General features: G+C 47.3%; 1 protein-coding gene across 1 annotated transcript in view; it reads right to left on the bottom strand.

The window, feature by feature from the left end:
• DCTN5 (dynactin subunit 5) overlaps positions 1-13,215 on the bottom strand; it is a 64,948-nt gene that overhangs the window by 43,280 nt on the left and 8,453 nt on the right. The window contains exon 2 of the mRNA XM_085629484.1: positions 10,031-10,099. Within this exon, the coding sequence (XP_085485610.1) occupies positions 10,031-10,099 (69 nt within the window). The remainder of the gene's footprint in view (positions 1-10,030; positions 10,100-13,215) is intronic.

Raw genomic sequence — 13,215 nt, 5'->3', positions numbered from 1 at the left:
TGTTTGAGATACTGCAGAACAATCCCCCGTTTAAATGTTATCACCCATCCCATTGACGTTCCATGTAAGGACAGTCAGTGACGTTTCTACCCAATTGATGCCATTTTACCTTTTTACGGGGGATGTCTGGACAGTAGGTTCAGTTCAATAGATTCATGATGGGCAGCTCAGGCCCTACGCCCACAATGCGGGCCAATAAGATGGGTGGATTGGCTCCTGCCATCGTGGGACGTATGGGGCTATGGAAGCCGTGAGTGGAGACGTGAACGGTGCAGGTGGGTAATGTAGAGTGACCTGTGCGTGAAAAATACAACTAAAACTAAACTCCCCCCCCCCTCCCCACCAACTGTCCCCCCCATACCTGCCCCCCTGCCAGTGGATTTCAAGCTACCCACTCCCCAACAAGGCAGAGTGCCCATCGCCCCCCCCCCCACCCAATGTGAAAAGGTGCCTGGGAAGCAGCCTCTCTTGCCCCCCGCCCAAACCTGACAAGTTCAACAAAACTATCATGCGAACATAGTATATGTGGACCACAGCCCGAACAGGTCTAGTTTGCCTCAGTGTAAGGTTTGGAGCTTACCCCACACCTGCCGTGGAAGTCAGGGCAGAGTCATTGTCGGAGTCCCGCAGAGCAACCCCCCCCAGTACAGTTACACTCCCTCCCGCGCTCACATGTGTGACGCCCCCCCCACTTATCTGCACATTAAGTCCTCCACCGTTAAGTAAAGTACAATGTCCTTTCAGCTGTCAGGATTCAAGATTCTCGTCCGCTCCTCCACCAGGTAGACCGCTGCTTGTCCCTCGGGAGGGGTTGGGTCTGTTCCCTCTCGCTCGGACAGGTCTTTCTTTACTGGGTTTTCCCACTTGTCGCCATCCCTCCAGCCAGTCCCAGGCCTCCTCTGGGGAGGGGAAGAACATGTTCTTGCCATCAGCTTCGAACGCGAAGCTTGGCTGGAAAAGGCATGGCAAATTTTATGTTTTTGTCTCCGAGTGCCCTCTTTACCTCCAGGAAACGTCACCGTTGATTCTGAACTTTAGTTGTTAAATCCGGAAAGAATTATATCACACTATTCTCCAATGAAACCGGTGGAGTGTTTCGTGCCATTTGGAGTATTACATCCGTCTCGAAAATTGAAGACTCTGGCGATTATCGGCTAGGGTGGAGTCCCTGGCTTAGGGCACCCCCCCAGGAACCCGGTGTGCTCGTTCAATCGAGAAATAGTTTGAGAAGCGTTTTGGTAGCAAGTGTTTCGTGACTACCTCCTCGGCGAAGAGGTCCGCGGCCAGACCCTCTGCCCACTCCGGCACTCCCAAGATACGCACATTATTTCTGCGTGCTCTGCCTTTGTAGTCATCCAGTTGCGCTTCAATTTTGACCTGGTTTTCCAGTAATTGTTGTACCTGTCGTTTAAGTTGGGAGCTGTCTGTGGTGATCATTTTGGTTGACGTCTTCCACCTCTTTGACTCTCGTGTCCATTTTCCGGAGGTCAGCCCGTATTAGGGAAACTTTGATGTTCACAGAATCCAGCCGGGATTCCAGGGAGGACCGTACCCCATTAATAGCGACCATAATGTCTTTAAGCGTTAAATCAGGCTGTTCAGGAGGTGTCTGTGTCTTATCCTGGCCGGGAAAGTTAATGGCCTCTGAATCCTTGCCGCTTTTATTCCATGCGTATTTTTTCAGTTTAGTTTGTAGTGATGACTTGGCGCCTCTCCCACCAGCCATCTTGAGGCACTCGTCATCTGCACAAGGGGAGACCACAGCAGAGGAGGTGACTCTGTAGTCCTCGCCGCCTGCCCAGGGTCAACGTGCCTCCAGCGGCCTGTCAGGTTTCTCGTAATGGAGCCCGCTAGACAGCCCCCCCAGTGTTGGAGTGCTTCCTGCACAGTTCCCTCTGGTGTCGCGCAAGCCCCTCACGGCGCGTTGACTCACCTTCAGAGTTACAATAGACCTTCTTGCGCGACTTCTTCCCAACCTTTTGGGGAATACAGTACTGTGGTGTTAAGTGATGTAGGTAGCAAGAGGTGAGGGCTACACGGTGTCCCAGTGAACAGCCCCCCGGAATGATTGAGGTCTCCCCCACTGGTATAGGTATGTTATGGGGACAGCTCTACAAGGGCAGAGTCAGCACCCTGCCCCACAGTGCAGGCCTACACGAACCCATCCACCAGGCCTGGCCAGTTAAGGTATTGCGGCTGCCCACGGTGAGATGCGGGCCGTTCATTGAAGGCCTAAGCTTCACACATCGCCTCTGGCCCAGCTGCTGAGGAGCTCCGGTTTTCGTCTTTCCTTATGTGCCCCTGGGAGCACAGGTTGGGGCTGGTCTGGTAGCTGGCTAGTGCGAGTTGACCCCCCCCCCACCCTCAGCTCGATGCGTTTCTCGGGTCCGGATGCGGACCCCCGCGAGGCAATGTCGTCGCAGGCCAATCCGATGTACTTCTCCGGGCCGCAGGTTTGCTCCGATGTTCCAGGCCAGAGTCAGCCACCTGAGGTGAAGGCCCGTCCTCGGTTCCTCACAATGGGAGGCAACACCCGTCCAAGCGGGACGCCGAACGCTCCATGACGGCCGGCCGCTCACCTGTCTTTCTTCTGCCTCCACCGAGCCCCAAAGTGCCAGCAATTGCGTCTCTGTGCCACTGCAGGATAACGGGTCGTCCGACTTGGTCCATCCGCACTAGGCTGGTCTGGGTCAGGTCACTCTGCAACCGAGTCGACGGCTCGAACTCCCCCTGGGACTACGTCAGTCCCACCACCTCCATTTTATCACTCCTCACCTCCGCAGCGGCAGGGTTCAATTCGCCGCAATGCGGCATTTACTTGCAGTTTTCCATTAATGTGTGGGTGCCCACAGAGGCCAGGGCTGTGGTTCCACTAATTACAGGTTCCGTGTTGCTATATAAGTCAGGATAAATGACGGATGTTAGGCGAGGGCTCCGGAGCCGCGCTAGTGAGCGGCCATTCCCATCGGCTGCTGGACACGCAACAATCAAAAGTTGCCATTCACCTGGAGAGCGGAACTCCTCTGGCATTTCCTCATAGACCATAAGGCACTGCACCACACACAATTTCGGGACATCTGGAAAGGCCAGAAAAGAAATGACTATGGTGTGACATTTTGTCTTCCTGGTGACTGTGAAAGATACTTCAGAGGGGAAAAAAATCCTGCCTGTGATATCCAGGGCCCGAACACCAGCCACCCATCTACAAGAGACCAAACAGAGGAGCATCGCCAGCTTCGCGGAGAGCTCCCTACGTAAAGGAAACTGATTAGTCTGCCAAGAGAAAAAAAAAAGGTTGAGGACATGATTGACATCCCAGAGGGCAGAGTGCCTAGGCTTCGGAGGAAGGGAGAGCCTGATGCCTCTCAGTAGGTGGGCATACAAAGTAATGTTTCCCAATAGGAGACCCCTCTACTGGCACGTGGCCTGCAGAAACCACCAATCGGAATGTATGGATGTAACAATAGGCTAAGCCCTCTGTGGCCAATGAAGCCAAGAAATTAAGCACTTGGACTACCACTGCAACCAAGATACCAACTGGACCATCTCGCCCAGGCCGACTTGTATCGCTTAACCGAGCACTCTACCCAGGCTCTGCAGAGGAGGTCCACAGCTTCTCGCGAAAGGTCCAGGACGGACTATCTGCCCCTGTACCCTACGATGCCATTAGTGAGAGGGACCCGTCAGAACCATTTGATGTGGAGTCTGTTCTGGATTGAGGAGCAATGATAGAAACAGGGGGAGACGGATTGGAAAATTCCCAAGAAAGTTCCAGTAAAACTGGAAACCATGCTTGCGACTTCCAAATCGGGGTGACCAAAACTAGCTTTGGTTGCTGTTGTCAGACTTGGGCAGAGGCCCGGGTGATCATCGCGCATGGTGGGAAGGCTTAACTCCTTTCCTGGCTCCAACCTTGGAAGAACGCATCTGTGGCGACCGCCAGAGGGTCCGGCCTCCAACTGACAAAACTCTGTAGTTGATGGCCCAGGCAGGAAGCGAAAAGGCAGATTGAAAAAGATCCCCAAGAGTTCTGGATTAAGGCAAAGACATCCGGATGTAGCTTCCGAAGACTAGAGTCCTGGATATTTCGAGAATGCCAGTCCACCACCCAATTCTCCTGCCTTGGCAGGTATTCAACCGTGACTGAAACCTGATGACTAATGCAATACTGCCAGAAGCTGGTCGAAAAGTCCGAAAGCGCCTTAGAGCACGTACCCCCTCCCCACCCAAAGTGATTGATATATCTCACTGCTGAGATGTTGTCCATCTTCAGAAGGACACAAAATTGAATCCTGTCCCAGGTCCAACACCAGACCACAAAGGAGCCTGCCAAACATTTGAGGCAGTTGATGTGTAATTCTTGTTCCTGCATGGACCATACCACTCGTGTGGAAAATTCTCCACAGCAAGTGCCCCACCCTGATCTGCTTGAGTCCGACTATGACCTGGTCTGGGGCAGAACGGAAAATGGTCCTCCCATTCCAAGCATCCATGTGAATGAGCCACCAGCCAATCTCATCCTTCGAAAAGACAGCCTTCTGGGACTATGTGAGACCCCTTCTCAGGTGTGCAGCCTTGAGGCGCTGAAGAGCCCGATAATGCAACAGACCTGAAAAGATCGCTTGTATCGATGACGGAAACGTGAAGTCTCACTAAGGTTTTGCACAGTTCGAGTTTATTACAAAGCCTAGGAAAATCATCGACTGGGAGGAAACTAAAAGATTCCTTGTCATTGATGATCAAACCCAGCTTTTGCAGCAAGGTCACCGCAAGTTGGAGCTGCTGTGACAGTTGGTGTGGACACTGCGCCAAAAGGAGAATGTAGTCGAGGTAGACGGTGAGGCGCACTCTTTTGGTCCGAAGGTACTCCACCACCGGTTTGAGTACCTTTGTGAAGCACCAACGTTCCAAGGAAAGACTGGATTTGTACATGTGTTGATGCTCGAACAACTGAAGGAACCTCCTGTGAGGAGGGAATATCGGAATAGAGGGGTAGGCATCCTTCAAATCTAGCTGAACCATCCAGTCGGAGGGGCGCAGAAGATCGCGAAGCAGATAGATACCCTCCATCTTGAAATGGCAATAGACAAGCCACTCGTTGAATTTGTGAAGAAAGTTGAAAGGCCTGTGACAGCCATCGGCCTTGTCGACGAGAAAAATATTGCTGATAAAGCCTTGTGGATGGGGTTCTGAAAGGAAGATCACACCTTTTCGCAAGAGATGAAATCTCCAAGTCTCTCAGAACCGCCTTGTGTGCTGAGAACCGAATGGGTTTCAGGGATTCTTCTTGCCTAGGAGAGCCGTAGAACTCTATGTGAAACCCTTGGATGGTTTCTAGCACCCATGCATCTGAGGTGATAAAGCGCCAGACATGAATGAAACCTGCCAGCCAACCCCCTACCCTTAGAGAGGAAGAAGTGATGACACCTACTGGAACTGGCAGCAGTATTGAATCATTTGCCTCTGTCTGGTCGGGTAGAACGTAGCGTAGTGGGAGTTGTCCTGGTAGGCGCTGAGCCACAGCCTTATCCTCTCTTGTACTGGGCAACTGCCTGGCCGGACGAGTGGTCCCTGCCTTGCCCGGTCCCTTGGAAAACACAAGGGTAAAAGACTCGACTAACGGTGGTTTGCACTTTTTCAAATAACGTAAATGTGTTTACTAACTTTCCAAGTTCCTTTATGAAGGCCTCCTTGGGCGACTGCGCCAACTTCCAAGACCGCAAGGTCACCTGGCTTAGGGTCCACCTTAATAAGGATGAGTGTTTACGCTCAGTCTACAACACACAATTGGTTTTGCCCAGAAATATGATGGCTCATTGTGCCCAGACGGGAAGTATATCTGGGGAAATGATGGAGCCTGAAGACAAGGCATCTTTGGCCATGTCAAAAAAATGTGTTAGCGGGCAAAGGGCGATCACGAGCTGGTCCTGCTAAACTCGCTAGGACCCGTCAATCCCCTTTTTGGGATCCTTCATAAGCTTGGCTAAGAAGGTGGCAATTGTGGGGTCCAGCTGAGGGGGTCAAGGATACCTTACCCTCAAGAGATGGGATTTGGGCATTCAGCCCGGAGGTGACTACAGGCCTTCTTATCAAGGGTCTTCCTAATTCTTGCTGCCCCATAGGAGGCAACCTTTTCGGCCAGCATCCATTCTGCCGACCGGGGGTGGATGAGATCATCTGGATCAAGGATATCTGACCCTGGGGAAGGTGTATGTGTGCCTGAAAGAGGTAAGGGGTTGGAGGAGGGGAGCCAGGGCCTTTATGGTCCTTGATCCTTGTCAGTATCCCCATGCGGGGGTCATCTAGGTCTGCAGATAGGGGAAGTTTGGGACTGGTATGGGGCAGGGGATTCACTTGGGGCACTATGGCCATGCTTAAGACGCTTAAAAGCGTTGTGAACCACCCCCTCCTGGTGGCTGCGTTTAGCCGGGGCCTCATCAGGTGCACAGAGGTGGGATGCGCCTGGAAAGTCTGGGGCCATAGGGGCAGCTTTCGTCATTCTTGCGAATACGATCTGCTCAGAGAGGCGTTGCTCCATAGAAGCCATATGCTCCACCACTGCCCTGTATATTGAGGCATCCAATGCCTAATAAAGTTGTTGTCGAATGGAAGACCATGTAGGGGGCTCTCCTCCCCTTCCATCTCTTCAAACCCCTCCATTACCACTGTGCCAGAAATGAATACATCCTTTTTGGGTAGGCAACGTCAAAGAACACAATCAGGCATGGGGGACAGCCAACAATGTATGAAAGGCAGAGCCTCCCTTCGGTGGGTCCAAGCCCTGGGACACCCTCCCCTGGTGCTTCACTGATAACTGCAGAAATCAAGCCTGGCAGATGGTGTCCCTGCAAACAGTGCTGGGTTATCTGGCCGTGTGACCCTGGCGAGTTAATTACACTGTAGGCCGGGAGGCCGAAACTGACTGGGGGAACATACAGACCCCCCTGGAGGCATCACGCGCCCATTCGTGGAGTGAATACTGACCCTGCAATGTAAGGTGTACAAAGGAAAACAAGCAGAGGCTCACACAGGCAACAGACCAATTTTCTCAACGGGGTGTACCTCTTGAGGGCAATGGCTTCAGACGTGGCGTGCGATCTCAAACGCGATCTGAGGGAATTTAAGAATCGTGTGCTGCCGAACAGGACGCAACACTGGCACCGCCTAGCGGGCAGAGAAATGCACCATGGAGCCGCACCAACAGACAGCCGCAAAGGGAGGGCCAAGCGGTCCTGCAGCAAGGCATGGCATAGCATAGCTGTATAGGGAAAACCTAGCACAAACAATATGTGAAGTACAATTATAAAGAAACAGGGTCATCAGCACCACATAACAATAGGATCATTGAGGCAAGGGAAAAGGATAAGGGGACATAAGTGAAGAACTAAGTTGCTGTTGGAGGAGTCCTGGTTGGCTGTTTCTTGGGCGTGTTTCTCATTGGTTGATGTTCTTTGCAAACTGTTTCAATATTCCCAAGGCATCATGTAAGTGCCTAGAGGTGGCATCACAAATCTTCTCACCAATCACATCATATGAGAAATGGAGTGGCTGCTGCTTTATCTGATCATAGAAAGTTTAGTTAACATGGAGACATCCACTAGGACCGGCTCAGAACACTTAACTTAAATAAAAAGAGGATTACTAATTTGTTATACAGTTATGGTTACATCATTTCATAATTTAGGTTGTGCCCAACTGCTGAAAAACTACCTATGAAAAACACACTACCTAGCGTAGATAACGGCGGAGAATAAGTGTTACTTTCACCAAACTTTAGGATACTAATTTTCTCAACCTCAAAAAGCAGAATTGCTAAACTAACGCCCAGGAATTAGAACCTGTGACATTCAGGTTACACAAAGATCTTGGTAGTAAGTGGATCGGACTGCCTTGCAATTTTAGGAATATAGTGCATTGGCATAGAGCACACCACACAATTAAGTTATAATCCCAATCAAATGACACTGAGGTGTACCCTGTTACTACTCAAAATCATGACAATTTTCCGAACCATACAAAAAGGGAAGGAATGATACCCCTGGCAAAAGATTGGGACAAACATTGGGGGTAATGGAATGGCAGATGACCACCTCCTGCACATGGATGCCAACATGTGAATATTGAGGTCATATGTAGCAGGTGTCACATAGTATCCCATCTGCGTGATCAGGAGGCAAGATGGCTCAGTAAGTTACGTGCAAACATCTACGAGTTGAGTTTACAAGATTTAATTTAGACCAACACAGTTCACCCTTCTGAAACTGATAAAGAACACTAGTAAGTTAGGCAGTAGAAAGACCAGTTACATACAGAGCTACAAGAGGGCAAATACTGTAGAAGCATTGTTAGGGCTAACAGGGTGGGTGTTATTTTGAGTCCCGGGTAACAAAAAAACAAAAAATTAATTGGTTGAAGTAAAAAACATAATACAAAAAAAATGAACTACTGCTTTCATACACACACCTACTCACCGGTTATTTCCTTTAATTTACCCAAGATCATTATTGCACACGAGGTATAGAATTTAAAATGTGCCGATTTAGTGTAATTTTTCATTGTAAAATGCCCCTTGTGCATTTCAGCACTCCATATATGGTAGAATGATGTTTGAAATAGCCAATAGCATAATGTGATAGAGTGATAATCATCTTAGTGGAGTAAAAGCCCACTCAATGTAGGTTTTAAAGAATTTGTAACTATGGGTCTGCAGAGAGCTGCGGTGTCAAACCAGAGCTAAAAAAATTCCAAATATTACTAAAAGATTGATTTATCATCCCCAAAAAGTCAACATATCTTGTGAGGAAGGATCTGGATAGTTAGTATGTAGATCCTGGCTGCAGTAGCCAAATAAAACATACAGCCTTTGTAACAGCACTGTTTTATCTGATAACATTCTGCAGGTCAAAACTTTAACAAATTTTAAAAAGAAAATCCAGATTGTACTAAACAATTATTACAACACTCCGAAGGCAAATTCTTGTTTCAGAAAATGTTAACATGGTGTATGAGGATATGCTGGGCCTCTAAAAGTACTTTAGAGTTGTGCATCTTCTCAATCACTGATCTAGGGTTTCAATGAGACTGGCTAAATAAGAGAGACTGTGTCCGCTGACAACGGAAGCATGAGCTTTGGATCTGATGCACTGATGAAAAATAAATCCATGTGCATCCCTAACTTAACATGGATTAGGCACTCTACAGCTTTTGGTCTGGCCCCATATGCCTCCAGTAGCTTTAGGTGGCTACTGAAGGTTACCTATGTGGTAACCTGTGCTACGTTTTGGCTGCGGGACAGTGGAAGCTTTCAAATATTATAGAAGATTAGATGGCGATAATCACTGTGATACTACACAAGAGCGAATGTGATATTTGAGCAGAAAGGATCACAGTCTCCCTTCGTGGATCTAGCTAGCTACGAAGGACGTGAACAAAGTATACGTTCTTAAGTGTGCAGTTGGACAACATATTGTATATACGCAATTGCATGAAAGTGAAAGGGTCACAAAACAGTTGCAGGATACGTTGCTCCTTTAGCCAGGCCTCTGACTCCATCCTACACTCACAGACCCCTGTCCCAATAGCACCCAGGGTCACAGTTTCCATATATTTATGTCACTGTTGCAATACTAATGCAATAACTGGCACTAGTTTGACCCTGAATCCAACCTAGTGGAAGTTAAGCACCAATAATCCAACTTCAGAATCTTTCAAATACTGTGAACACATACCAAAGACACTATTTTGAACATCAAGCTGAACTGGATAATTAACTAGAAGAGTTGTGTGAATGCAGAAATCAATAGCTTTTTGCAACCAAGTGAGACTGTGAGCAATGTCTACTCAACTCTCCAGCTCCAAATTGTAAAATGTTGATGGGAGGCAGACACAAGTTAGCACTAAAAATTATACGTAAGTAATAAGCATCTGTTAACTGTGTAAATGCAATGGCACATCACTGGGCTACACCCATCTTTTTAAAAGGCGTTCAAAGAAAAAAAAGAAAGAGCAAGAGAGGAAAACAAAACCTTACCTTTCCATTGAGAACGATATTCTGACTTCCACATAGTACAGACTGCCTACTGACTTTATTTCCTGATGCCTAAGGAAAAGAAAACACAGTTAGTTATTCCTTCAGGCTTCAGATAATTAAGACACTCCAGGGCTCAGGAATTTGAGAAAGAGCGCTTGCAAAGAACACTCTGATCCAAACTGTCAACTCCAACGGTACTTGATTCAATCAAAAATAATCATAAAAGTTCAAAGTTAAAACATACAGTGACATTAATTTCAAATTAAAAGTCCACAATAGTTTGTCTACATACAAAACATTTTAAAAAGGATCCCACAGCCACACAAATAGACAGATCTTGCAATGTCTGAAGAAAAACAAAGGCCGGTTTGCACAAGATAAGATTATGGGTTTTCAATATAGGTAATAAAAAAAAACCTGTTGTACATACATAATATAAACAGAAAAAGATATAATGAAGCAATTTTATTTGTCATAAGGAACTTGGGTTCTCTTTTATAGAAGACTACATTACGGCCAGGCCCGCCCTACTATGGCTCTCAATCTGGAAAAACAATGAGGCTGTATTAAGGAGAGAAATATTAGCTGATTGCCTCTCCTTAGACCAAGGGTTAGAGAACCCTTGCATCATGTACATTAAAGCTGTATATAGTAAAATTGGGATGGAACTGTTTTTGATGGACCCATTAACTTGTTATAAATCGAATAGAAAGAGTGTGGCAAGTGCTTTTTATAACCTTGAGGAAACTCAGAGGGTAAAGTTTTTGGGGAAACAGATAACCGTTGTCAAGTTCCTAAATCTGTGTCAACCTGACAGTACTACTGATTATATATGGCGTGTTTAAAGTATGCTCCTGCACTTGTTCGAATGTCATGCCAGGTGAGCTATAAATATTTATTATTCTGGTGATGCAAGTCCGAATGAAGTGCAGCTAGAGGCAATATTCTCCTTCAAAAACATATGCTGCAGCATGCAGTGCTGCTGCCCTGGACTCGAATAAAAAGTTTAACCAGGTCTACTGCCAGCATTCATTACACCAACATTGGCAGTGACTGGATTCTGTCTCCTCGCATCAATGGAGCTGCAACCAGCGACTTGCCCCTCGTGACGGTTTTACATTCTTCGCTTCAACCGAGTTCAGAACGTTCAATGCGTACAAACACGTATTTGTGTGTAAATAGAGTAATTGAAAATGCTGCTGATCACCTCAGACATAGTTTAACCCCTTCAGCGCGGCGCGGATTTCCGCGCCGCGCTGAAGATTCCGTGCGCGGGCGGGGCCATGACGGAGCGGTTCCGTCATGCGCACAGCGCAACCGACGCACGTGACGGAACCGCTCCGTCACAAGCGTCGAACGGGTTAAAACAAGCTGTTGCCATTACCTGAATGGGGAAAAAAGTGCTTACCAACTTAATGAAGGAAACAGTGTAACACCGCAAGTAAAAGATCCAGTCCTGATGGGCAGTCACAAAAGGAGACAGGGCGGTAACAAGGCGGAACAAAGAAGCCTCATTATCCATTGGAAGCCAGCATTTACCATGGACGATGACACCAGCCAATGAAAAATATGGGCGGAGCTTCCACGGCACTTCCACATCTGTCCCTACATGCGCTGCAATGCTAGGCTCGACCTAAAAAGTACTGCCACAATATTGGGCAGTGTAGACACGCGCTCAGATTTTTATTACTTTTATCTGAAATGGAAGTTACTTTTCCCAGTGGTTAACTGTATACTGCAGATGGGGCTCGATTGCAGCACTAATTTGTAATGCAATTAATTGCTTGTTTTGTGGGCTTCTTGAGTTCAGCTGAATCAGTCTTTGACCGCCTGTTCTCTAAAAAAGTGTGATTCAGCCACCTCTTAGTGGACTCGTTCAAGCTGGTAGGATTAGAGAACAGGGAGGATCTACCCAAAGACATGAAGCATTGTTTGATGTAGGACAACCACATGATATTCTTCCACTCATAACTTTTAATGCAGTCTATAATTACTTGCTGGTTAAACAATGCATTTAGATTGTTCCAAACCACCAGCCATAAATGTGGAGGGGGGGGTTGCAAGTTTAATGTAGTCCTCAATAAATGTGAGGCACAATTCCTTGTTGCACGCAAAGTGTGGACAACCAAGATATTGTGATAACAATCTGCGGCGGAAAAGATGCTCTTCAATTTGCAGGCCTGGGGCAGGTGCAGATCACCAAACACCTGTTCCGTAGATTGACAGGAACACATTACGTGCTTTAAATTTCAAGAGCAATGGGTTTACCCCCAACCTTAGGAGCTACATTAAAAAGGGCACCCACAGACTGAGAGAATTTAAGAAATCTTGTGGCTGCATTGGCAGACCAAGAACCTTTGTGATTAAAACAAATCCCTGAGTATGGAAACCTGGAAATTGCTGCGCTGACAGCATTTTGGAATTAACATGAATTAGTCTCATATTGCTGCTCGTGGCACCAAACATCCTCACTTGAGACTTGGGGTAATTAATGCCCACATCCAGGGGCATCCTAAATGATGAAAAGGACAATATTAGATGTGAAAACATTTTGGGTGTATGGCCTAAACAAACAGTATCATCGACGTAAAGTAGTCAAATCCATCCGCTCTCTAACAAATATCATTCAATTTGTTGATGTAAAAAAAGAATAGAATAGGTGATACAATGCACCCAGCTGCATCCCTCTACATAAACCAACTGGTTCAGTAAACTCCCCATTCTGGCCATGTCTAACTCTGGCAGATAAATTCAGATGGAAAAAACGTACTAGGGTGGCATCAAGGCCCAGGTCAAGCAACATGAACCATAGCTCGGACCTGTTCACAAAATAAAATGCGCTAGACATTTCCATGAAACCAAGGTACAGCGGGCAGTGTCTGGCAGACACATACTTGCCCAAGGTAGGATGTAAATTTAGGCACTGCTCTACTGTTCCCAGTCCCTCCTGAAGACGAGCTGGCAAAAGCTCAAGATGTTGTTGGAATTTGGCCAACTTCCGATCCAGTTATAGATCACTCCCCCCAAGATTTTAGAGGAGGAATCAATGAGCGACATTGGTCGATAGCAGCGTGGATCAATGCAGTCACACTTTTTAAAAATAAGAACAATTATAGAGCAAGCACATGAAGGAGGATGGGATGCCACTTTCAGTGGATTATGAAAGTTTTAATGAATGAGTGCCC

This window comes from Triturus cristatus, chromosome 10, assembly GCF_964204655.1.
Source record: "Triturus cristatus chromosome 10, aTriCri1.1, whole genome shotgun sequence".
In the NCBI taxonomy this organism is placed as follows: domain Eukaryota; kingdom Metazoa; phylum Chordata; class Amphibia; order Caudata; family Salamandridae; genus Triturus; species Triturus cristatus.
This window is presented reverse-complemented; position numbering and strand designations above follow the sequence as displayed.